This window comes from Lolium perenne, chromosome 5, assembly GCF_019359855.2.
Source record: "Lolium perenne isolate Kyuss_39 chromosome 5, Kyuss_2.0, whole genome shotgun sequence".
Lineage (NCBI taxonomy): Eukaryota > Viridiplantae > Streptophyta > Magnoliopsida > Poales > Poaceae > Lolium > Lolium perenne.
The window spans coordinates 230,673,010-230,700,230 of NC_067248.2; the positions used below are offsets into that span (position 1 = coordinate 230,673,010).

The 27,221-nt window shown below is 40.1% G+C and overlaps 2 protein-coding genes across 5 annotated transcripts in view; one reads left to right on the forward strand and one right to left on the reverse strand.

The window, feature by feature from the left end:
* Positions 1-27,221, reverse strand: part of LOC127302192 (uncharacterized) — a 101,213-nt gene that overhangs the window by 72,370 nt on the left and 1,622 nt on the right. The window contains exons 3-23 of one of the 4 annotated variants that reach the window (XR_011745623.1): positions 26,710-26,826; positions 26,417-26,499; positions 25,374-25,520; positions 25,134-25,282; positions 24,921-25,051; positions 24,707-24,829; positions 22,936-23,009; positions 20,986-21,570; positions 20,714-20,825; positions 20,490-20,627; positions 17,765-18,061; positions 17,409-17,679; positions 16,126-17,318; positions 15,646-16,045; positions 14,630-15,549; positions 14,459-14,524; positions 14,220-14,345; positions 13,448-13,692; positions 11,851-13,363; positions 10,756-10,884; positions 10,471-10,647 (exon numbers count right to left, since the gene is read on the reverse strand). Coding sequence is in view for 3 of the 4 variants with exons in the window: in XM_051332592.2 (XP_051188552.1) it covers positions 11,866-13,363; positions 13,448-13,692; positions 14,220-14,345; positions 14,459-14,524; positions 14,630-15,549; positions 15,646-16,045; positions 16,126-17,318; positions 17,409-17,679; positions 17,765-18,061; positions 20,490-20,627; positions 20,714-20,825; positions 20,986-21,570; positions 22,936-23,009; positions 24,707-24,829; positions 24,921-25,051; positions 25,134-25,282; positions 25,374-25,520; positions 26,417-26,499; positions 26,710-26,826 (6,675 nt within the window). In the remaining variant the exon portion in view is untranslated. Of the gene's footprint in view, positions 1-10,470; positions 10,885-11,850; positions 13,364-13,447; positions 13,693-14,219; positions 14,346-14,458; positions 14,525-14,629; positions 15,550-15,645; positions 16,046-16,125; positions 17,319-17,408; positions 17,680-17,764; positions 18,062-20,489; positions 20,628-20,713; positions 20,826-20,985; positions 21,571-22,935; positions 23,010-24,706; positions 24,830-24,920; positions 25,052-25,133; positions 25,283-25,369; positions 25,521-26,416; positions 26,500-26,709; positions 26,827-27,221 lie in introns of those variants that run through there. The other 3 variants (XM_051332590.2, XM_051332592.2, XM_051332593.1) reach the window with 3 other exon arrangements.
* LOC127302193 (uncharacterized) lies at positions 9,088-9,767 on the forward strand. The gene is made up of 2 exons (XM_051332594.2): positions 9,088-9,233; positions 9,370-9,767. Exon 2 carries the CDS (start codon positions 9,382-9,384, stop codon positions 9,601-9,603), a length of 222 nt encoding a protein of 73 aa, XP_051188554.1. The 5' UTR covers positions 9,088-9,233; positions 9,370-9,381; the 3' UTR covers positions 9,604-9,767.

The window sequence follows — 27,221 nt, forward strand, 5'->3', positions numbered from 1 at the left end:
AGTAAAAGAGAGACTCTTTGCAGAGTAAGCAAGATTAACAACAAGTTTTACAAACCTTCCAAAAAAGTATGGTATTCATTAGCTTTTACCTCTCATTGCCCCTATCATAAGCATCTTGAATGGTTAAAGTTAATGTGAGGCAATATGAGATATATGCTTGACAAATCACAAGTTGAAAATCTCATGCCCCTTGAATACGAGTACCTAAACCTCATGCTACTCAACTTAGGTCCCAAATAAGTTCTTGTCATTATAAGTATATACATGTATCTTTGAGAACCGCCAACGGGGTACCTCTTGCCCAAAGATATGGAAGCATAACAATACCAAAATGACAGGACAAACAGACAATGAGCATCTCGGCAATTTATTATTTACTATGGGTATAGCTTTTTATTGAAAATGCTTCATAGAATGCTCACTATGGTTCACTGTAAATTTCCACCATGAATGATGCATGGTTTAGATTAGCGGCCCAGGCGTTTCTCTAACTCATATACAAACTCCATGAACTTACAAGTTTCTATTTTATTTCTCACCGCTAGGCATCCATAAGCAAAAGAACATGACATCAATTAAATATGAATAAGTGCAATGTCAAAAGCATTCCCCATGAAAGCATGGTTATGCTAACTCCCAACTTGCAATTTGCAAACATATAAACTTCATAAGATAGTCACAATGATAAAATTTATTAAGTGCAAGAAAGTAAATATGCCATCAAGTTCGTGAGAGCTTAGCTGACAAATTTTCTCATGCCAAAATTTAATTTTGAAGATAAAAGCATGATGAATATACTTGAAATAGAAATAATGCTACTAGGTAGATATGGTGGACACAATTGGTAAACTTTGATTTATGGTGGTTGGATGCACGAGTAGAGTTCATACTCAATACAGGCGAAAGCTAGCAAAAGACTGGGAGCAACCAACTAAGAGAGCAATAATGGTCATAATCATGCAACGTGACAAAACATTATCAATCAAAGCATAAAGTGATATTATAAGTCAAAAGCTAACTGATCATAGAGGCTTTAGTTGACTGGTTATAGTCATAACATTGTATAAGCATGCGCCAAGTCAACCCAATAAAGCATCAAAGGAGAATACCACAATATTATGCTTTTATGATAGAAACAACACATGATTCTTTCAATGACACATTATGCACTCTCAGCTATTTGAGACAATTCATGCTACAAAAATAAATACTAAGCATATGACAAGAATAACATTCAACATGACATGCCAAAGTCTATGCCACAGTCTAGACAAACTTCATTTTGCATCATTATAGTCATGAAATATTTTACTCGTATCCAACACCAATCAACTTATTTGAAATAGCACTCAGAGATGAAAAACAATATGGACCATAGATCTAATCATACATAAATAAATAATACTAACGAGCTCTGAACAAAATTCGAGTGAAAGAACAAGAGCTAAACGCAGTACTAGAAAACTCGCATAACAATAACAGCGAAAACTAGAGCGTCCTATGCAATTAAAACGGAGTGTGTCTCTCTCCGAAATAAATATGCATGGATCCAACCATATGATACAGAAAACAAGACAAAACTAAACTAAAAACAAAAAATAAAGACTCTCCAAGAATAACACATATCATATGAAACAATAAAAATATAGCGCATAGAAAGATGAGTTGTTGCTTTGTTGATGAAGAGGGGATGCCTTGGGCATCCCCAAGCTTTAACGCTTGTACCTCTTGAATGTTTCTTGGGGTGCAGGGGCATCCCCAAGCTTGAGCTTTTGTCCATTCTTCATCTCATCACATCATTGTTCTCTCCCTACACTTGAAAACTTCCTTCATACAAAACTTCACACCATTCTTATTAACAGCATTAGTACAATCAAAATAATAAATCCACTTGGGTTCAGTTCTAACATATATCAAACACATATCAAAGAATTATCTACTGTAGCAATCTCTTAAAAAAGCTCTTTGGTCAAAAGAACTCAAAAAGAAAGAGATTAAGATATAAATGCAAATAGTGCCAGATATCTGTCAAAACAAAACAGCGGGTAAAGATCAATTTTTCCGAAAATCCTCTGTTGCTCATCTCGAAAAGTGGTCAACTAAAGAAAGTTATATAATATCCCGGGCATATGCATAAAAATGGCAGCTCAAAATTACGGTCTGGCTATTTATACGAATTTTTATGGTGACAGCACAGAATCTGTTTTCAGGACAGCAACTTCCCCAAATCTTACTTTCTTCCTATTAGAGACTATTCTTGGCACAAAAACGAAGTAAAACTGGTAAGGAGAGGTTATTATAGAGGTAATAACTTCCAAGACTCAATAAAAAGGAAAATTACAGTAATAAACATGGGTTATCTCCCAAGAGTGCTTTTATTTATGTAGGGATTCGTAGCATAGAAAACAAAAAAAAATCCTACCGCGAGAACGCAATCCAAGCCAAGAACTAGAAGATGGTAGCAACGAGGGGATAAATGAGACTAACCCTTGAAGATTTCCAAAGCCTACGAGATTAGATCTCGTTGTTGCAGAAGACGATCACTTGCCGCTTTCAAAAGCGCGTAGAAGATCTTGACGGTGCCACAATCGGGCAGCACCTCCGTACTCGGTCACACGTTCGGTGTTGATGAAGACGACGTCCTTCTCCCCGTTGCAGCAGGCAGCGGAAGTAGTAGATCCTCCTTGAATCCCGGAAGCACGACGGCGTGGTGGCGGTGTCGATGGAGATCTCCGGCGGAGCTTCGCTAAGCGTATGTGGGAGAAGTGGAGGAGGAGGGGCGGCTAGGGTTTGGGGAGAGGAGGTGGCCGACCACTATGGGGTGCGGCCAAGCTATGGCTTGAGGTGGCCGGCCCCCTCCCCTTGCTCCTCATTATATAGGTGGAACCCCCAAGTGTTGGACTACAAGTCTTCGAATAAGACCCAAACCCAAAACCTTCCATGTGTAGGGAAACCTACCCAAGGTGGGATTCCCACTTGAGATGGGATTCCCACCTTTCCATGAGGGGGGGTGGCCGGCCACCTTTGGTGGAGTCCACCTGGGACTCCACCCCCTAGGGCTGGCCGGCCATGGGACTCCGCCTTCCATAGTGATTTCTTCCGGACTTTTCTAGAACCTTCTAGAACCTTCCATAAATGCACCGGATCATTTTCAAACTTATAAAATGACTTCCTATATATGAATCTTATTCTCCGGACCATTCCGGAACTCCTCGTGATGTCCTGGATCTCATCCGAGACTCCGAATAAAACTTCGAACTCCATTCCATATTCAATGTCTACTAATACGACATCAAACCTTAAGTGTGTCACCCTACGGTTCGCGGACTATGTAGACATGGTTGAGACCTCTCTCCGACCAATAACCAATAGCGGGATCTGGAGATCCATAATGGCTCCCACATATTCAACGATGACTTAGTGATCGAATGAACCATTCACATACGATACCGATTCCCTTTGTCACGCGATATTTTACTTGTCCGAGGTTTGATCATCGGTATCTATACCTTGTTCAACCTCGTCTCCTGACAAGTACTCTTTACTCGTACTGTGGTATGTGGTCTCTTATGAACCATTCATATGCTTGCAAGCTATTTAGACGACATTCCACCGAGAGGGCCCAGAGTATATCTATCCGTCATCGGGATGGACAAATCCCACTGTTGATCCATATGCATCAACTCATACTTTCCGGATACTTAATCCCACCTTTATAACCACTCATTTACGAAATGGTGTTTGATGTAATCAAAGTACCTTTCCGGTATAAGTGATTTACATGATCTCATGGTCGAAAGGACTAGGTAACTATGTATCGAAAGCTTATAGCAAATAATTTAATGACGTGATCTTATGCTACGCTTAATTGGGTGTGTCCATTACATCATTCATATAATGACATAACCTTGTTATTAATAACATCCAATGTTCATGATCATGAAACTATGATCATCTATTAATCAACAAGCTAGTTATACAAGAGGCTTACTAGGGACTCATTGTTGTTTACATAACACACATGTATCAATGTTTCGGTTAATACAATTATAGCATGGTATATAAACATTTATCATAAACACAAAGATATATAATAACCACTTTTATTACTGCTTCTTGGGCATATCTCCAACAATTTAACGCCTTTCAGCTAGGCTCAGTAATCTGAGAAGATGCTCACATAAGAAATATGAATTAAAGCTAAAGAGAGCATCAAGGAGCAAACATGAAACTCATTTAAGTCTAACTCACTTCATATGCATAGGAATCTTTTACACAAATAAACCCACAAGAAACAAAGTGACAAGCATAGGAAGATAAACAAGAGTAACTTCAAAACTTTCAGCATATAGAAGGTCTTTTAGTAACATAAAAACTTCTACAACCATATTTTCCTCTCTCATAATAACTTTCAGTAGCATCATGAATAAACTCAACAATATAACTATCACATAAAACATTCTTATCATGAGTTGCATGCACAAAATAATTATCACTCCCCACATAAGCATAGTCATTCTTATTAATTGTAGTGGAAGAAAATTCAATAAAATAGCTATCATTACTATTCTCATCGTCATAATCATCAAATATAGGAGGCATATAGTAATCATAATTAATTTTCTCCTCAATAGTAGGTGGACTGAAAATAACAGAATCATCATTGTAATCATAATATATTGGAGGCATAGTATCATCATAGCTAATTTCCTTCTACAAAGCTGGGAACTAAAAAGAGCATTATCATAAAAACTAGCTTCCTCAAGCTTAGACTTTTCCATAGCATTGGAAATAATGGTGTTCAAAGAATTCATACTAATAAAATTGCTACTAGCATGCAAGTAAAGTTCCATATGTTTTTTAATTTTCTCTTCAAACACCTCATGTCCTAACTCAAGATAAATACTATAAAGCTCTCTAATTTTTTGTTGTTTTCCATTAAGCCCAACTAGTGAAAATAAAAACAAGAAATAAAAAGATATAATTGCAGAATCAAAAGAAAATAACTTCGAGAACTCACCAGCAACTAAAACACTTAGAAGCCAGAGGATGTGAGTACCTTTTACCTTACCTCCCTGGTAACGGCGCCAGAAAAGAGCTTGATGTCTACGCACGCATCTATTCTTGTAGAAAGTGTTAGGCCTCCAAGTGCAGAGGTTTGTAGAACAGCAGCAAGTTTCCCTTAAGTGGATCACCCAAGGTTTATCGAACTCAGGGAGGTAGAGGTCCAAGGTATTCCTCTCAAGCAACCCTGCAATTAAGATACAAGAAGTCTCTTGTGTTCCCAACACACCCAATACACTTGTCAGATGTATAGGTGCACTAGTTCGGCGAAGAGATAGTAATATGCAAGTGATATGGATGAATATGAGCAGTAATAATAATCTGAAATAAATATGGCAGCAAGTAAACATGCAGCAAAACTGTAAATAAACGGTGATTTGATGTTTGGAAGTAAGACCTAGGGATCATTTGACTAGACCGGTGAGCACCAGCCCGTCCGGCGGTGGAACCGTTTGATTAGACCTGGCGCTGGTTTGGCAGAAAAGCCCTCAAACAACAAGTTTCACCAAACTCTATACTCTATCCACTTTTGTGTGATGGCATTATGAGGTGGTAGAATGTGCATGTCGTGTAGGCAACAACCACATCGAGCTCATCGAGATTATTCCTCCTAATAGTGTGGTGTTTCGCATGAGACACAAGCATAACAGAGAGAAACTAAACCAAAACGAAACACTGACACTTCTCTTCTTTGTCGAATCAAGGGTCTCCTTTCACCTTTCAACAAGGTCGGGGAACTAGAACTTGTTTATACACTCGATGAATAGCATCAGTCCACAACTTAGCTATTGTGTCATCATTAGCCAAAATATAGGATAAGGGTAAAATACCCTTACAATATATCCTTTTTGGTTTCTTGGTAGGTGCTTCACAAAAAAACACTTTTAGCGCTCCAAAATTTTAAAAAATGGTTTTCTTCTGCCAAGACGATGAAAACCCCCAACATTAACATTGTTTGCCATACCAAGAGGCACACATGTGCATAATATGGGGTCACTTGAACAAACGATGCCATAGTTTAGGTCATGACCTAGTTCATTTGGCTTGAAAGCCATGAAACTTCGTACATGGTAGCTCATTTCTTAGAAGGTTTTTCTCTAATATTTTAGATACTCCAAGTTTGCTATTTTCCTAGCAACTAGGTCACATAAGATGATAGGGGTTGAATGTTTAAAAACTCTTTATGTATCTATGATAAATTAGATATTCGTGAACCTAAAAGTAATTTTAAAAAAAATATCGTGAGCAAACTAGAAAGTACATGTAGTTCAAATTTGACCCACTTCCAACTAAATCGGCAACTATTTGTCTTTTTGGTGAGAGGTACATAAAAATCTTTTAAGGTGCAACCAGTTGGTGATTTGTACATACAATATGGTCTAGTATTCTTTCAAATTTGGGTGGTCCAATTTTGGAATGGTTTCTTGGTAGGTGCTTCACAAAAAAACGATTTTTTGGTGCTTAGAAAACAAATAAAAAAATTGTGCAAAGATAATAGAAACCCCAAAATTAACATTGCTTGCCATCCCAACAAGCACACGTGTGCCCAATATGGAGTCAGTTCGACAAATTATGTCATGGTTTAGGTCATGACCTAGCTAATTTGGCTTGAAACCCATATAAGTACATGGTAGCTCATTTTTTAGAAGATTTTTCTAGAATATTTTCGATACTCCATGTTTTATTTTTTCCTAGCAACTAGATCACATAAGATGACACCATGTGAAGGTTGTACTTTTTTTGAATTACTTGTGCTTGATACAAAATATGGCCAAAAAGGCCGACATGAACTTTCTTACCATGGTTGAATTTTTAAAAACTCTGTGTGTATCTATACACCTGCTCCTCCAAATTTTGAGAGCATTGGCTACCTGAGAGTTTTGATGTGCACCTTCTTAATGTGGTTAGTCGATCTCCTTGGATGGTTCCACCCCATCAACGCAATTTCCTTGAATCTCTTTATAGCTCTGTTTGAGCAGCTGGATGGTGGAAGCAAGAGGTGGAGTGGTAAGTATCTACCGCATCGACGATGATGAGTCTCGGCGGCGTAGCACAGCGGGGCCTCGGTGACGGACACGGCGTGATGGGCTCGCGCACGGTGGGGGTGTTCTCTGGCACCATGGCGGCATCCAAGGCATTCCTAGAAAATTCTATGTTGATCTTTGCTTTGAAGATGGACTAGCGGCTGATAACAGTGACGGTTTCGGAAGAGGGTGCATGAGGTGCTCGTCGAGAGTGTGCTAGGCCGGTTGTGTGCTTTTGTTTTCACCATAGGGCGACCTGTTGATGCCCCCGGTAATTAGCTGGTGGGGCGTTGTTTGTGTTTTTAGGGCATAAGACCCTGACGGTATGTTCTTCACCATTGCCAGGTTTGTAAATGTTGAATTCTGGCTTTGGACTTTGCGATGCATGCTTTTGGTAGATCTTTATTGAGTAAAATCTAAATATAAGTCGTATGCATCTATTTGATGCAGAGACCAAGGGCTAACCTCCTTTCCAAAATAAAAAAAATCTATACAATATATGCATATTTAGATAAATTTGGGACAAGTAATTTAAGAGAGGGAGTAGTTCCGTTGAACCGGAAACTAAACATTGATCTTGTAATTTCGTTGATTGGGTGAGGAGACGATGGACAGCCCTATAAGAGCATCTTCGGCAGTGGCTCTAATATTTGACGGTGTAAAAGTCGTTTGCGGCACGCTTATTTTGGATACAGCGCGCGGCGTCGGTGCTAGCTTCGCCGGGTGCTGTAAACCGCCCCGCCAAAATACAGCGCTAAAGTCATCCTTTTGCAGATGCGCTAAAATGCCGCGCCAAAAACAACATTTTCAGAGAATTGCATAATGTAATAGATCAAACACAATGTAAAAATAAACTAGAAATATAAATATATTGCAAAGTTGAACTCACATTTGCTACAACCAAATTTATTAAAAAACTAGACTATTCTATTTTGAATCCCAGTCGAAGTCGGAGGACTCCGGTGTTGTCGATGACACCGGAGTCGACGTCCAATTGAAGGAGGAGGACGAAGACTGGACGGTGACCGTCGACGGGCTGGCGCCATTCTTCTTATCCTCTTCCTCCTGGTGGCCTTCTCCTCCTTTTCCTTCATCGCCGCCTGCTTCGCCCTCCTCTCCTCCCGGTCTGCCTTCTTCGTCGCCTTCTGCGCCTCCTTGGCCTCTTCCTTCTCGGCGTAGAAGGCTTCCATCGCGGCGACGTCCTCCGGGAATTGGCGCGCTCGTCGCGCTCCGCGATGACGAGGCACTGCTCGAGCTCGCGCTGGCACTGCCTCGCCTCGCGCGTGATGGCCGGCGGCGCGGCGCGAGGGCTTCCGCCTGCTATCGTGTCCACTCGTCGTCAAAGTTCATCGAACGGCGGGAACGGCCGAGGTGCCAGGCGACCGCGTCGTACGCGCGCACCGCCTCGTGCGTGTATGTCCCGAGCCCGATGCGCTCGTCGCCGCTCCGGATCTCGGCGTAGAAGGTGTCGTTCGGCCGTGCACGGACGCCGCGGTAGCCGAAGCTCGAGCGGCGGCGGGGAGGCATCGTCGGCAGGGAGGCGGAGCGTGGCGGGAGCGCCGCACGGAGCGAGGTGAAGCGACGCACGGCTGAAAGTTCCGGACGGTTGGGTGCGTACGCCGCATTTTATAGCGCGCGCTGGAAGGGGTGCAGGAGATTAAATATAGCGCGCATGCTCCCGCGCTGCATTTCGACGGTTTTTTTAGCGTGCGTGTTGGAGATGCTCTAGTAGGAAAAGGTGGTGCGATGTGTAGGTGGTGACTAGGCCTACCTCTCGCTCTGTTTTACGAACGAGAATATGAGATCCAAGGCCAAGTTGATGGTTCGTACTATGATTGGATACACACAAAAGGTATTATGTCGGTACTAGGCGCGCGACTGCAGGTCCTGCGGCTCGAGTCCCATTCACACGAGGAACACGTCGGATGCCATGGAATTATCAGGCTAACAAACGCACTATGAATTGGATCCAGTGTCCGGTGCGTGAATCTATACAGCATATATCGTGGACTGGTTTTCCGGCCAATGGTTTTCCCCTCCATCGGTCTTCTATAAATAAGAGCCCTCCCTTCTTCTTATGGCACCAGCAGCAAAGGAGAGCTACCGCCAATCATCGATCAGTTGCGCTAGTAAACAGTCTGATTGGTAAGGCATTGCTGCTTATCTTTTATCATGTGCCATTCATCATACGTTTTGAGGGCAACATATCCTACAGCTTCGTGTCATTGTTAGTTCATAGTATCTCCCTAAACCACGATGTTCATATCTTATGTGCATGTAGCCAGCTGAAGCGATGGCTACCGGCGGCGTGGAGCTTGTGAAGAAGAACAAGATGGCTATTTTCTGCGCTCTGGCAGTCGTGATGGCCCTGCTGATGGCCACACAAGCAGCGGCAACGGCAGGCAACCAAGGCGCAGCACGCCGACTCCTGCAGATCTGGAAGTGCCAGTATCGCAACTGCAACTGCCGTACCTGCTCGATATTTAATTGGGCGTGTTGCAGCGCCTGCTGCTGATAAGAAGAAAAGGTTACATGTGGTTGCTACGTTGTTTTAGCAGTCGTCGTCTTCATCCCACGTCGTACGTTCTGATGACAATAATTCAGATTTCCTATCAACCCTCAGTGTACTGTACGTACTCATGCTTGAATAATAACCGTTTCCTGTGCCGTTTTTGTGGACGTTCCATTGTCCTTATTAATAGAACGAATCACGCGTTTACCACTAAACTATACCCGCTACATGTAGATTATGATATAAACAGTACCCTTTGTCAAGCATATCCAAAGGTTAATGACACTGAGCCGTTGTTATTTCTACTTGGATCGCTGGCCTTTACTTTAGATTTAGATAGCCCCTCCCCTCTGGTATATAAAATACTTACATCTTTTCTTACCATGCCAATAGCTTCTGAATCAAATGTATGTATTTCAATTAGGATCCTGCCGTTTCTTCTTTCTGGCCGCTGTTGTTGTTGGTATCTTTTTTTCTCATGCTGGATCTTATACTCAGTCAGGGCGGTTTGTTCCATGAGATGAGAAGTCTCGCTCAGTTGTAGACTTGTAGTTGACCTATTTTTTGACTTCGTAGTCTGATAGTTTCCATGAGATTCGTAGGATAGACGTGAAAAAGTGAGCATAGTAAGCTCCCGTGCAAGCGACCACCTTTACACGTGCTCCTAAGCAAATACGAGTACAATATATGTGAATAAAGAGATAGAGAGAAGGTCGTAAAAATAAGTTTTTGCATTTAAGTGACTAGAGATGATGGCAGGTTCAAAGAGCCATCAAGTGGCTAGTACTAAGTATTCTCTGCCTACGGACGCCAACGCTATACTAGCCAACCGAAGACTACAAAATGATGATGGGATTCCAAGCTGGTCACTATGCAAGACACGTGATACCCATTTCATTTCTTGGACAATTTCTAAGGACACCAACCCATGTAGTTCTGTCATTGTACAAATATTTACAGGGCAAAATCAATTTGCACTTCTACGAGTAGTATCTTCAAAGCTAGACCAAAATAATCTGATCACCTCCTAGACGGTCCTTCAACTTCCTGTATCCAAATCGATGGTCAGGGAAGAAGATCCAAAATACCTACATATATCACAGTAGTTCCTATCTCGCAAAATCAGTTGATGTGTCGCTTAATTTGGAGACTCACAGTTCAAGTATCGCTACTGCTTTGCAGCACATCACAACAGTCAATAGCATATACTATTCATGAGATCAGCCAATCAGCATGTTAAAGCTGCCAAGGATATGTTGGGCAGAAAAAATTGTCTCCTGCCACCTGTACAGTTAACAATATTAGCTTCAGTAAAAGTCAATAGCATCTAGTATAACATCTCTATTATAGTAAAATGAGGATGGGGAAATACACAATCATGACTGTACACAATAGATGATGGGAGTGCAAATATGTTATGCCGAACAGAACTAGAAGCATCTATTGGCACTGTCATTATGAAAAACTCCTATACACCGACAAAACAAAGGAACAAGATTTTAAGACTAACTAAACTGCAACAGTCTACAAGATCACTCAAGCCTTCAATTAAAGTATATCACCCAAGACTACTATGCATACACTGCACAGGGTTTACATGAATGCAACCAAAAATAATGTTCTTTTTAAGTATGTACACAAAATCATGATTCAATCTTCAGTATTCAAGCCAGTATCAGACGTTCAGGGTAAATCACACTAACACGGAGGTACAGACCATTGCCAGAAAGGCAATGCGTAAGCAATTAAACTACTACCTCCATACCGGTTTACAGGGCAATTACGCATTTCGAGAAAAAAGTTTTACTACAAATTTAATCAACAAAATATAAGATATATGCTTAAAAAATTATATCATTGGATTCATATTCAAAAGAAGTTTCCAATGGTATAATTTTTTAATATATATCTTATATTTAATTGACCAAATTATTAGTCAAAGTTTTTTCTCGAAAAGCGTAATTGCCCTCTAATCCGGTATGGAGGGAGTATTAAGAAAGCCTTAATAGTCATTATGTGACAGTGTGACATACTGAGGCCTGAAGGTTAGTGGACCCAGTACGTAAGCAATATCCAACTAAGCAGGAGCTTGCAAAGCTAATGTTGCGACAGGTGATGTAGTTTTGAACTATTTATACAGCACAGAATACGTTGATGGATACCCTTCTAGATTAAAGTAGTATGTACTTGCAAGAAAATAACCACTGTTGTGTTTTTTGTTATGGAAAACAAAAGGCGGTAAGAACTTGCCTTTGCTACATGGTCTCATTTTTGTTTCTTCTTAGGACACTTTGAGGAAGGCTTATTTGATGATATAAGAGCTGAAGAAAGTAAGGATTCAACGTCCTCCCTTTGACGCTTCCTTGCAGCAATTTGATGATTTTGACTAGTTACAGTTAGGTTCGGAGCTTGGCTTTTCGTGAGATCCCGTATATGGCTACCTGCTTCATCAAAATATGATGTAACTGAGGGGTCAACTTGATTAGAGTTCCCAGATCTTGGTTGCTCCGTAAACTTCCTTGTCCCTTTGACCTTACTAGTCATTTTCTTCATACCAGGGATTGTTGGTGGACAGGTACCACTGTTCTTATTCGCTAATTCCAAAAGTGCATCATGTTTAACCAAGGAATTCTCTTGATTTGAATTACAGAGTCTTGGTTTTTCAGAAAACTTCATTGTTCCTTTAGCCTTTTGTATCAACTTCTGCATATCCTGGTGTGCTGATGGAGAATCACCATCCTTCTTGGCCACTGATTTAAAGTTGGAATCATGTTTTGATGAACCCTTGATGGTTCCCATATCACTGCTTTGGTTGATGATCTTTTTGTCTTTATTATGTACTCTCACCTTGGAATTCTCGGGTGCACCTTGCTTAAATAAGGCCTTATCAGTTTCCATACCAACAGTCTCCTTAACATGCTTATGTGATTCCCTTTGCCATCTGACATCAGAACCATCATGAGGATCCTCTGCTGCCAACCTTTTAGCAAGCGACTTCTTTTCTACTCCTTGCTTTCTCATCACTGAGTCCTGACCACTATCTTGTTTCAATGAACCCTTTGTAGCTTTCATATCTTCACTCTGCATTGCCGGTTCATTATCTTGGCTGGGTTTTCGCATGGTGGAATCTTGAAATTTAGGATTCTTTCGATCCCAGCGTGATGCTCGTTTTGAATGATCCTCGCGTAAATGTTTACCTTCCTTTTCTGTAGTCCTGTCAGCATGTCCCACATGTTCTTTACGGAGTTGTGCATGGAATGCCTGTGAGTTTGCCGTACCAGCCTTTTCATTTTCCTTCTGTTGCTGAAGGTGACTATTATGGTAGCTATGAGTGGTACCATGGACTTTTTCAAAGATCAGACCATAGGGCCTCTGAACTGAGATGAACATATTCCGTTCTTTAGCATTCTGTATTAAGGAAGCCCAATGTGAATTGGTCTGCAATGTTCTTGCATTTCCAACTATCCATAGAGAGAACCTGGCACGTGTTAGCGCAACATTCATACGCCTAACATCTGCAACAAACCCAATGCTACGAGCTTCACCAGTGTGATGTCTATCACCTGAGGAGTTGGACGCTCTAACAGTTGACAACAGCAAAATGTCAACTTCCCGACCTTGAAATCCATCCACGGTATTGATTTCCATCTCAGCAACAATCTCAGGCCCAAAGAAAGAAGTGAACCTCGAACGCAGCAAGGAGAGTTGACTCCTGTATGGAGTTATGATCCCTATCTTTCTACAGGAGAATTCTGCTGGATACCTTCACAAAGCAAGTACAAAGCATCAGATACCTGCAAAATAAGATCACTAAAGTAGGTGGCGAAAGTAAAGATAATACTCTTACCTGTTCTTTAAATATGACAGTATTTCAAGAGCTGCATCAGCTTCAAACTGATTACAGAGTGATTGTGCAGCAGCGTTTGTTCCACCACGCTCACGACCATCAGTAATATCAAAGAACATGTATGGACCAAGACAACTGTGATTATGGAACGGAGCAGATTTTTCAGCCTTTTGAGCACCATCGAGCAATTTATTTTCATAGAAATGCAAGGATGGGAATCTGCTAATGTCAGGGTGCATCCGGTACTGCAGACAACAAAAATAAATAAGGAGAAATTAGCATGCAGCCTACACAGTTCAGAGCTCTTCTAGCATGCAAATCTACTAATCCATTAAGCAGTACATATTGCAGAAAACCCAAAGAAATTGTTATTGTAATCATGTTAATAAGCTTGCTACCATTCTCGTATAATTACATAACTGGAAACAGACCATTTTTATCCCATAAAACTAATAAAATGATGGGAAACAAAAAAAAAAATCAGGAAGTACAACATAGTTTGCCATATCCAGGGAACTAATAACATGGTCTACTTCAGTGCCAGTGAGACAAAATAATGAAGTTATGAATCTCAATAGCAGAAGTAATCCTGAAGTTCTGAGAACCAAAATGCTAAAGATCCAAACAACATATAAACAAATTTGAACAGATTATGATTGACTTCTAAATTTTAACATCTTTAACTCCACTGTCACTTTCTACAGTTTCCTTTGAACAACCAAACCAACTGCCAAAAGATTATAGAGACAGCATATGCATGACTTATGCTAACCTGTTTAGTGAGCATAATAACTGGGTAACCAGCTCTTTGAAGGCGTTCAAACATGCTGCACTCATAAAGAAACTTACTAGCCAATCCAGACATCACAGTAGCAGGTAGCTGCTTTGGGTCACCAACCTTCAAAAGAGACATTACTAAGTATACTGTATACGAGCTAGCACCAAAATGTTGCTTCGAGGTGTTGCTCAAAAATATTGTGTAATCAGATATATTAAAAGAGAGCACGCTACCATTATGCACTTGGTTCCTTTCGACTTGAGTAACTGAAGTGGAATCAAAGTTGCAGGCTCAAGAGCCTGTAGAGGAGTAAACCAAAGCTTATTGTTCAGCAAATAAAAATGAAATACAAAATTAGCTTGATTTCAAATATAACAGTTAGTACTTATAGAGGGAGACCATACCTGTGCAGCTTCATCAATAACAACAACATCAAACAAAGCTTGCTCAGAGAAATTCCCATATTTTTTAGCTGAAGCAGTTTCCGAGCAAACTCCATAAATATCACCTCCGCACCCACTGAGTGTTGTCACAACAATTTCTGCTTCTCCGAGAATTGACTTCCTTACCTTGTGCTTAAGAGACTTGTTTTCATCAGCTATTTTTTTTTCACGTGCATGTGCAGTGGCAAGTTCTGCCGAAACTGCCCTTTTCTGTGTATATAAGATATTGAGCTTTGCACCAATTGCTTCATCAGAAACTTCATCCGCCTCATCTTCATCAGGCACAGAAGAGCAGTTTTCTGTTTCATCACCCTCAACTAGTTTTCGCCTTGACTCATAATATCTAATTTTGTCTACAACCTTCTCCAATCTAGCCCTAAGTGAGCCAGACGATTCGGCATCAGATGAAATGTTGGCTTCATTCTTGGCCATTAACTCATCTGACAACCTTTGTTCAACAAGTGTGTCAATAAAGTAAGGGATTGAATTAGAATGAACTGTCTTTGCATTACCGACCCTCACTATATATGGTCTATACAGCTTTCCTTCAGCATCATACAATCCATCACTAAGTCTTGACAAAAGTTCATCAACTGCCGCATTTGACTGCGCACATACTAGAGCTCTTCCTCTTGAAAGGCTTCCTTTTGATAGCCGTTCTGTCCTAGGGTTTTCTCTCTGTGAATCATTTATCTGTTGTTTAGCAAGGGCAGCATCCTGCCAAGCTCTAGCTATTGCAGCAGTTTGACTAATCTTTGTTCTTGGCTTGGTAAACTCAGCACTAGCTAGGGATTCATTTCTTGGTAAGTTGTAAGAGTTGTCGGCATGTACAGAAAGCAATGCACTCACTATCGCAACAATGGTTTTGGTTTTACCCGTACCTGCAGGGAACACAAGCATAAAATTTCATTTCTTTTGTTCTGGTGGCTAGACTTGCTACAATATAAGGACAAAGATCAGGATCGGGAAGAACAAACCTGGAGGGCCCTGAATAAGAGACAGATCACATTTTGTTTTAGAGCCTGTTGATCCAATGGCAATACTTACAGCTTGGAGCTGGCTTTCATTGTATGATGACTTCAATACTTTCCGCATGGGGAGTGTAAGTTTGTCGAGATACACTTTTCCACATTCATGATTGGTTGCAGCACGTGAAACAGGATTCAAAATTACTGCAAGCACTGGGATATCACTTAATGATGAGAGAGCGCTGAACTCTCGGATTTGAGGAGTCATGCTCATAACCCGATTCAAGAACCATTTACTTCTTTCAACAAGAAGGCGTCTCACTTTATTTAGACGTGGATTATCATTAGAGAGAAAGAACTTTATTACAATAATTAATGCCTTGTTTTTATCAAACTCACGCCGATCCACCTAAAAACAGTAAATACATTAGGAAAGACTTACAGAGTTAGATTATGAGATCACTGGAGCATCATGGGCAACAGTATTACCTTTCCAAGCACATGCACCTGCTGTCCCGTGCTTTTCAATGGATCCTTGGTAAGCAGTATCAAATCATTCTCTGTACACCCTTTAGATTTGACAGATGCTGTGTTCTCAGCGCGGCCACGAACAACAAGAAATTCATCAACTCTCTCAACTGAGAGTATAGATATAGAACCGCATGTCATATCTTCAGCAGGGGTTTCTACATAAGCATTCTGCAACTGAGCTTTGAACTCCTCTATAACAAGTGGCTGGAAAATCTCAACATACTGAGCTTGTGAATCAAAGCATACAGGTATTTCTTTTAAAGCAGGTTTCTTTATCTCAGAAGATGATAGCCCAACAACAGCAAAGTAATCCATTTCCAAGATATTCTTAAACCAGCTGTCCAATTTAGGAGGGTTAAATCGTCGAATATTAGTATCCGGTCTGCCATACGCCTGTCTCCTTTCCGCAGGTAACTGAAGTTGAACTACTTGCCTTTTAGGAAGTACTATGGTAGACTTTGTTACACGAATTTGTGGCCTTCTGTAATTATCAAGCGCATGCTCCAAGGGGTCATCTTCATCATCAGATATATCTCTGAAAATTGACTTAAACTTGCATGTACTCGATGACGGATTCGGACGCGGTGGTTGAGAAGTGGCACTAACAGATGATTTCTTATTTGGTAAAAAGGAAGCATTATTTGTATTGACTGCAACATTTGGCGTCTTCGTTCCACCTAATCCTTTTGAGGCAGCAAGTGTGCTTCTGTTTTCCATCAATACAGGTCTAGAGGAGGCACTAATATCACTATGTATCTGATGTTTTGAAGACACATGTCTATCTTCAAATGGCATTCTTTGTTCAGAAGGATTTTTCAACAGTTCTGAAGCCGTGAATCTGTCATTCTCCTTTACTGACGATAAAACCTCCTCACCAATCACATCACCTGTAGGCAAATTGTCTTCGCTGTCTGAAAGGACAATTATGTGTTCAACGTCTGACCCATGAGAGGGCTTCATGATCTCAAGATTGTCACGGCCAGTATGTCTCTTGAAATCTGTGTGACCAATCAGAGAAGGGATACTAGCAGTAGAATTTGTGGGGGTTTGTAGACTGACGGCAACCCTCCTTTCAGCTACTGTGGGAGCCTTGAATACCGCAAGATTAAGATTTGAAATTCTCCCTCTAAGATCATCCATATCAATTACATCTGAAAGGAAGATATATAAGTTATTAGCAAACATTTTGTGGAACTTCTAAAATATGTGCAGAATTCAATTTAAAAAATTGAAGTTCTAACCATGTGAAACGATATCACTAAGATCTTCAATGTAGCGTTGAATGGTGCCACTATGTGAATCCTTCAGTATTTTAAACAAAGATAGCATGCACTGTTTCCAGTGTCTGCTGATCACAAGCAGAGATGATTTCCCCCAGTTAATCAAGTGAAAAAGCCATGTGATGTCATTAGGGTCGGGAACCATTGTCGTCATACTGAATGGTTGAGTGCAATATGAATTGACTCTCTCATAGACTAGGGGAAGCAACTCAAGCACTCGAACGCAGGATATCTGAAACAAAACTGCAGATATGAAGTGGGAAGAAACAAAGATACGACTACTGATGCTGAAAGAAATTACAGCAGTACAGATGTACCTGACATTGTTTGGTATTTATTAGCTCCTCTCCCTTTCTCAGGCAAGTGGAAACAAAAGGCCAGAGAGTTACAGAAAGCAAAGTGCTGAATTTCTCCCAGGAAATAATGTCTACAGCATGTACTGATGGGGCTACTGGTAAATTTGAAAATGGTTGACGCAAGAAACCACCTTCAGAAGGTTTTGTTGGCTGTTGAACTGAAGGCTGTTGAGCAATATCCTCCTTTACTAATTTACATATGACAAAAAACAAGTGATGTAGACTATGAAAATCTGCCAAAAGTGACTGCCTTTGAACCTGGAATCCCAAAGAAGGCATATTGTGACTATTTTCAATTATGACAGAAAATATCGAGAGAATAGAGTGAACGGCTTAAGGGAAAAGTTAACATGTTCCCTCAATCATCAAAAATGAAAAACTATATCCCTTCAGAACTTTGAAAAATTAAGACACTTTAAAACATCAAGTAAATGTTAGCATGTACTTCAAACTAAGGTTCGGTTTCCTGCCGCAGTATTCACCAATCACCATTACTTTTACAGCTTTTTTTTCCATGCTTTTTCTCGAACACGCACCTAAATGTGTGTTGTTTTGTATTACAAGAAAATGTCAAAGATGACGCCAAATTTCCCTGGGATTTCAAATGTTCATATAATTAAGTTTATTTTAAATTCAAAAGTAAATGTTTGTATTTCACTAGTAGTTTACTCAAGTTCTATGTCATACTAATTCACTCTGAAGCTTTCGTTCATTGGTAGCTTGCTGTCATGCTCGTAGGTTTGCATGATCCAACTTGTCAGGCTGAGACAAAAAAAAAGGCTAGAAAAGGAGTGTACGGACAACCACCAACTTATAAGTAGGGAAAAAATTAAGTATTCTGTAGCAGTGCCCAGAACTGCCTCATCTTTTGGTCCAGCAAGAAACGGTCTTCTGCAAATTAAGGATAAGAGATACTAGAATACAGGGACACTTTGGGGACATCTGATACTAGAGTACAGGTTTTGGCATGGTAAAAAGGTACAGGTTTTGTGAATATGTAGTGCGACATTAAGTTCCATAACCCACACCATGTGATCTCTTTGTCGTGTCTTGCAAGACTTTGTTCTTGTAAATGGTGGCCATATGGATGTGTGCATCTGAAGTTGGCTGCTGTTTTGACTTTTGACAGCCATGACGAGTTGGAGCACAAAAGTTAGTTACCAATCTCCAGTTTTCACAGAGATCTGTACTACAATGACATCCCTTCCTGAACTATTTGATCAAACTATTCAAATCAGCAAAGATCTGACTGGAGTTTCCCTCAGGTCTCCTGAGACGTTCCTTTGGGCGACTCAAAAGCCGACGGAACTATCTAAAAGATCCTCAACCACAGCGCCCCAATCCGCAGTGCCGCCGGCGGGGCCTCCCACCACAGCCTCAGCACCTGTCTATTGTTCTAGAGATCAGCTTATCATCTCTCAGTCTCATATTCATCGGTGACTGGAAATGGTGGCTCCCATCCCCTACATGGAAGCTTGTGACTCTTGCCAGCCTGCCTCTCCATAGCTGCCAAGGTCAGATTCCCCTTGGATCCACACCCCCTTCTTGGTGGCTTGGGACTAGGTCAGTAATCCAGCTTTGGTGTCCTGGAGGCCACAAGGTGCTGTTGTTTGCTCTCTCCCTATGTGTTGTTGGCTTTCAGGGGGCGTGATGACTTCGTTAAAAGAACGTTCTACACAACGTCTCCTGCCCATATCCAGTTGATCCTTCCTGTTTCTCATCTACCTAGGGCTAGGTCTGCTTCCGAATCTCCCCGCCTCTCCTTAGGGGTATGTTTAGAGGTTGGCCCAGGCTGACATGGAGTTGTGGACATGGTATAGGGGTGCTGGCCAGCCATCATGAAGCGACCACCTACCCTATGCTCGGCCTCCTTTAAAGTTCTTCGTGAAGTCCTTGTTGTGCTGTTTGGGCGCGCGCCGTGGGTCAGGTTGAACAGACCGAACGTCAAGGACGGAGGTGCCGTGAGCAGGCTGAGCTACTTCATCCTCTTAAGTGTGGTCCTACTAGCAGTACAGACTTCTCCTAGGTCCTTTCGTGCTGGTGGCTATCGCCCCTGTGATACTCATGCAGTCATCATGGTAATGGTAAGAGCTCACATTGAGCTATGGTGTTGTAGCTGATGGCGAGCATTTGTGGTGGATGGCTGAACTCTATGCCTGCATTTGTGTGTTTACTATTCTAGGTCTTAACTAGCCAGCGCTTCGATGTCAGTTCCTTGGTGATAGTGAGGATGGTCTTGGTGAGGATAACGATGGTCGCTTATTCACCTTTGGCATGCTCTTTGGTATGGTTGCTGTTGAGTTGTAAGTCTTTCTTTGGTCGTCTTTTTTTGTTGATGTCACCGCTGGTGGCATTGTAATTGTGGTGCTATCTTGCAGTTTATTCTTCTAATACAAAATGATGCACTTAGGTGCATCATTCAAGAAAAAAATATCAAAGATGATGCGTATGAGAACCATAAATATGAAATATGCGTAAAATCTACGCAGTCGTTTACAGAAAAAACAATAGGTTTGTAGAATATATGCTGTTTATGGTTGCTACCGTGTGGCAACTCATAATATTCAATACAAATTTGAAATTTAATCAATAGCTACTAAAAGCCAGGAACAGCCGGGAAGCAACCATGCAAAATATGAACTAATTCCAGTGACTAACAAATAACATAATGAAATAAAAACCTTACCAGTTGCACTGCATATCTTAAACCCACGAAAACAGCAGACAGTGAAGATGCACTCGAGCACAGAAATTGAAGTCCAGAAGTCAAACCCCGAGCTTGGGATACATGTTCCATGACAGCCCTCCCAGCTTGCCGTACACTCTACATCAATTACAGTGATGAGTAATACACTAATGGTAAATGCTTATGTGTAGGGATAGGATGGAAAACAATGGAAATACTCATACATCATTGTGATCTACTAGTGCCAAAATCAAGCTTTCTGACATCATTGGTTCCCATGTCCATTGCTTTTGAAGACCACATTGCTCAATTTGCATGATGACATGAATTGCAAATCTATAAGATATTAATTTAATGTAAGTATGATATACAGGAGAAATTTTGGACATAAGGTTTGCAATCAGTAAAGATATGGCATGGCGAGATCTTGACATAGTTCAAGAACAAAAACTCAGATCGCAAGGGATGAAACAGTGAACAATCAAATGGAACGAACCTTTTAAATATTCTCATTAGCAGGGTACCAAATTTTGACACCTTGAGAGTATTGATGCAATCCTTCCCACCACCACCATCATCAGCACCATTTGGAACTTGCCATGAAAACGTTGAAGAGATTTCTCCAGCATGGGATGATAACCAATCATTCACAGGCACTGAGGGCTCCATAGCTAACCCGGGCTCTAAAACAGAAATATGAGATAGAGCCCAAAACACTGCTTTCGAAAAAGCTATAGGCAGTTTAGAGGGTTCCAACTGAACCATCACAAGATACCATAATAAAGGGACACATGTCCAATCCTTGCATCCCTGGAACGTCAACTTGTTCAGGACACTGAAATCATTCCAACAACCATACTCCTTTTCCACAGTATCATCAACAAAAGGCAATTCATCATCATCGTCGATGAATATGACAGAGCTTCTTGCATCACCTTTTGAGGTGGACTCATACTTCAGTTTGAAGGAAATCAAGGCAGAAGCGTCAGAAACTATGAGAATATTGATGAGATCAAATGCAGGTTGCCGCAGAGAACTATGCAAGGATGTATCCTTCAATGAACATATCAAAGATGGTCCCCTGTTCAAAAAAAATGAAGATCAGAGGCAACAAATGGAAAAATAAAACTGACCTTAAAATAGGTAAATAAAGAGCAGAAATCAGAAGCAGCCTGCTAGAAATAAGCTAATGATACTTCTCCTATTTTATTAATTAGAGAGAGCAATGACATTGAGGAAGTGCACACAATTTCAAACAGCAATTTTTTACCAGCAAGTAAAATTCCATGGTTCTGAATTCTGCTAACATATAAAATGTCATGCCCAACAGAACCAATTAAAATCGTAAGGACCAGCTTAACTGTAGTCCGTGAAAAAAGAATTGTTAAGACCAAAATACAGTGCAACCATGCAATCTATAGCCAACGGGCAAACAAGCCATCCACATCAGTCTAGAACTTAAGGCACCAGTTTAATCTGACCAGTCACAGATCCTGGAAGACAGAGAGCGTCATTCACTTGGCAACAGTAGTGCTGAGAGTGAAGTCTAGGGGATTGGGGTAGTTACCCATCTAGGCCCTGTTCGGATTGGGGGCAATTTTTGTGTGGTATTTGGTATTTAATTGGGTTTTGACCTAAATACCGAGGCCTGCATAAATATTACCCCTAACCCAAACAGGAACTAAGAGAGTTTTGACAAATTTGTGGTATCTGAGGCTAAATTAGAGAAGAGCTTTTCCAGACTAGCATTACATTCATGTTTGTAGGAATTGCCAGCAAGGTCACTGTCTTTAACTATTGATTAACAATAATCTTCAATGCATACTGGTGGCGATAGTGTGCTCACCTTCAGGCGTCACGACTCTGCCAAACGATTTGGATAAGTACAGGTATGGGTGGATTGATATGGGCACAAATATGATATTTTTGAACATGTGGTACAATTGCTTTTATTCTGTAACAAGTTACAACGTGTGGGCATTCTGCTATTTATTTGAGATTTGGCAGACCGCAGATGTAGGAAAGATTTTTATAAGCTTAACTGCCATCAGTACATGATATGTTAGAACCAAGGTTAGCTATGATAGAACAATACATGAACATAATACTCAGCACAGCAGAAACATACTTCAAAGCACAAGAAATTCTATAAACAACCGGTGCATAGCAGAGGCATATATGCACATATACTTACAAAATATTCTAGTTCTATAGCAACAATTAAGGTGAACTCTTATACATGGTATCACGCCCTCAACCTCATAATAAGCAATCTAATGAGCAAGGATACCGACTCATGGACTAGTCATGACTAGTCGACGTTTTGGGTTGGAACACAGGTACCGACTCATAGACTAGTCGAGCGACTAATCTTGGCTAGTCAAGCGACTCTTAATCCTTGCTAATGAGTATAATATTGTCAAGATAAACAACATTTGGTCATTACCACATATGGGCGCATTCCGAGGCTGGGCAAGGAGGGCTCATTGTGTAGCCTCTTTGCACAATAAGAAGAGCAATCTGGACAGAAATAGGCAAAAGGTATCAATAGTGTTGCACTAACAATAACCAAAATTACGTCCAATCAATGAAATTCAGAACTGTTAAGAAATGTAGTTATTGGCTTGATTTTCTTTTCATATGGCTATTGATGATACAGCTAACAGCTAAACACTATAAGCCTATAAGGGTATTATATCAAAATCCTGTAGCAGCATGGCATCACCATTTCTCAGAATCCCAAAAATATGTGTACAGCTGTAAATGCATAGCATAAAAGCTCTATGTTCTATTTGGTGGCCTATTCTGACATTAATCGATGTTGTTTCTACTATGATTTGTTCTAGGCACTGAAAGCAGCGTTTTCTTCTATGTTAGAATGTATTGCTGGTAATCTCAAAAATACATTCCAAAAATCATGCATGAATTTGTATGAAGATCTCATGTAAATGGAGATTGATTTAATTACAAAGTTTACAAAATAAACGGCACGCATTCTGGTACTATGTATAGCATGTACACATTATCTACAATTAACTCAGCGAACCACAACTAAGAAGCACTAAATCAATTTAGAAAACAGTAAACTTGCCAGCATAGGTAGCATGGCCTGCACAAATCTGAAAACGACTTAGATGGCTCCTACAACTATCAGTTTACCATGACACAAGAAATTGTAGAACTGTTTTGAGGGGAAAACTGTAGGGAAGACCCCGACAATATAATGTGAGGCGCGAACACATCCCAAGGTTTATGTTTGACCAGCAATTAGACCAATCTAATGCAAATTATGTGATACAAAAGTGATGTCATCGGAAAATGCTTCTGAATGCAAGTCTGATGATATGGTTTTCACATAAGCCCGCATTTCATCAGTCTAATTGTTGGTCAAAAGCCTGTCTCTTACATTTTGCAAGAGGGGGTAATATTATAAGAAGATAAGAAAGTGCATATAAGGTGAAGGGACAGTGGATGTACAAAGAAAATACATGCAAGTGATGAGCACCATTGAGGAGTGTTGCAGACTCCTTAAGTCTAAGAGATTGAATATGAATCTCTTTTCTAGATGGTGCAACCAAGATCTAATACTAGCAGGAATATTGTTTAAGATATGTGCACTCCTTAGGATCCAAATATAAATCTAAGCACATTTCCTGGATTATCACTTGGTCTCCATTGAATGCCAATCTGATCCAGCAATTGTAGAACTACTGAAAATGGTTTGTCGCTAGGATTCTAAGCAAACATGTCATATCTAGTTCATGTGGAATAGTTCTTCCTATGGTGGATGGGTAGGGGTCACTAAGCCCATCAAAAATAAAATAAAAAAGGCTACAAAGACACTTCTAATGATCCTTTTGACCACGTGCTTCACTACTAAATGCAGTGAATTCTACAAAATGTGGTGAATTCCATGGACCCAACAGGCTCAGTTACAAATATGACCAGCTGTAAATCATACTTCACTTGTATCCAAAATCACTCACTCTAGGTCTTCCAAAAGAAAAGAATGAATTATCTAGCTGTTTGTTCCATTTTTACAGATTAGTACTACGAGTTTAAAACAAATACAATATCACGAATAGCCAAAAGTCTCAAACAGGCGATACTTGATAGCCAGCAAAATAATTTGGTGATACATGAAGATAAGTTTGTGAGAGCGTTTACATGGTATTTTGAATAACTAAAAAGGTAAGGAGACACCAAAATAACCTAACCTTCGTAGCATTTTTTCTCATCAGAGCACTGAAGTTACTACTCCGAGTTACTTGATGAAGAAGAAAATACAGTATGTTCCTCCGTTGCTTTTCATGTTCACCATCTTGTAGCGCTTCAAGGGACTGCATAGTGCACATAAGAATTAACTTCCATAGTTCATTAAGATTTGGAAGATGAGAGGGTCGCTTCATAGAAAAAGGGCATCAGACATGCCTGAAGAAATGGGAGGAAGAGATCGAATATTTCTTTGTGACTTTTCTCAACTCGAGTGTGAAAACACTGACCCAATAATGTGTTCCGCATAACACTAGGTGATAGTGTTGTTCTCAACCAAAGTTTGCAGCCTAAAACAAAAAGTGTGTAAGTATGCAGATATGAAAGCTAATCATACTCATAGGACATCAGAAACTCAATGATCACACTCACCAAGCATTTCAAAAGATGCTTTGAGACAACTAACAGCACATGATAGATCAGATCCGTCATCACTGACATTGTTAAGCACAATATTCAGGAAGATAGAGTATTTCTCCAAGATTCCATCTTCAAAAGCCGGCGCCTCAAGAAACCCAAGGCTGCAAAGACAGGCAACATATTAACAGGTGTGATGTCTCTGATATATGAAAACATAAGAAGTCATGCAATTCATGTGTTAAACTTACATACAATGATTTAAATCCAAGCCATACATCTGCCCTTTTGAGCTGCACCCTAGGTCTTGAAGATTCTGAAGTAGATGGAAGAGCTTCAGCATCCAAGAACTCGATATATTTTTGCAGCAAGGGTTGCAATGGTTCCAAGTCAACCGCTTTCCTGCAAATGATCAGTTAAACAATTAAATGTGATAGTTTATAGTTATTATTTTACTGAAACTGGACAAGGTTATACCAAACCCAATATGCTTATCCTGAAAGAATAATTAGAGCACTTGGTCAAAGCCCACTACTCGTGTTGAGTTAAGCTGGTGAGGACATGTCCTACTACCGATTTCATCAAACGAATCTTAATTAGATTAATAGAATTAAACTTGCTAGGCTGTTGAAGGCTTGAGCAACAGAGATGAAAGTAGGAATGGTCAAATGGATGTGATATTTTTTTTAGTGTTAACGCGGGAAAGTGTATGTCCAAATTCCAAAAGATAGTAAGCATTGGGATTTTGGAGAACAGAAGACAGCTCGAAATCTAATGATATATCATCTAATATATGATATATAATACATATGGTCGTACCAAGATATCCTGAAAAAACAACATTTGGTCGCTCTACGCCTCTACCATTTGTCTTAAATATTCTGACGAGCTAAGAATATACAATTAACATGAAACAAGGAGATTAGCTTTATGTAGCTTAGTTTTACTGTTAGCCCGTTAGGTAACCAGCACTTTTTAGAATAGAATTCGAGTTTAGACAGTAAATAGAAGATATGTATCAACAAAGGCACTTGTACAAGATACTCACCTTAATATGGCCAATACATTGCTTTGGCATGTTACAATATTCATATAGAGATGGCTGGTACCACTTGAGGGATACAGATTTCAAGACTATAAGTGTAAGGTTTATTAACTATGACAAAGCCAAAAAGGATTGTCAACCACAGGCTTCATAGCTCTCCATACAGTCTATTACTTTGCTTAGTTAAACCGTACATTGCACAGTTTGTAACTTAAGTGATTCAAAATGAACAGGAAAGTGGAAGGTAAATTACCTTAGTTTTCCCATGGATCGGGCTAAGCGAAGCCCAATTGCTCGAGCTTTACAACTTTTGAAGAAAAGTAATGCATAAACACCCTAGATTTGTAAGTTTAAACATGTAGTGAGATACTATATTTTCAGCAATAAACTAAAATTAACTGGTGATAAACAGAATCCTCATGCGCTACTTGATTATTCATTATTTTGAATGATAGTTCTTTATCTATCTCTGTAGGACCAAGTAGTCACATGACTAAGACATTAAGTAGTGTTATGAGCATTTACAAACAGAAAGAAGTGACTTACAGGATATTGCTGATTAGTTGAAAGGCTCACTTCATATGATTCATCAATTGTTTCAATGAATATCTGGAACTGATTAGCCAATGATTGGTCATCTAAAAGAACAGGATACATCATAACCTGTAAATAGATTTAAAAAAACAATTTATGGTGGTCGCCATGAAACTTAAGACCTTGAAACCTATATGGCTGTTGAAAATGAAATATGACTCATCAGATATTTACTTTGATCACTTTGCATATAAAATATCAGCTTGCTTTGGTAAGTGCAGAACTTTCTAAAGAAAACGAAAAAATTAGGTGCACAGTTACAGGTCGACCCAATACGCATGGCCTGATATCGTGGGTGAAGTTTTGACTAATTCATGGAATGGACATGAACGCGGTGGATTTCAAAGTTCCTACTAATCATAAATATGCTCAACTGGATAGATGTTATATTGGTGGATAAAAACAACCATTTGTATGGCATGCCACTAAGAGCATTTGATGAAATGCACTTTTGATGTGCATCT

What these genes read in the sequence shown, in the direction of transcription:
- LOC127302193 (XM_051332594.2), top strand. Translation starts at nt 9,382, where the DNA reads ATGGCTACCGGCGGCGTGGAGCTTGTGAAGAAGAACAAGATGGCTATT.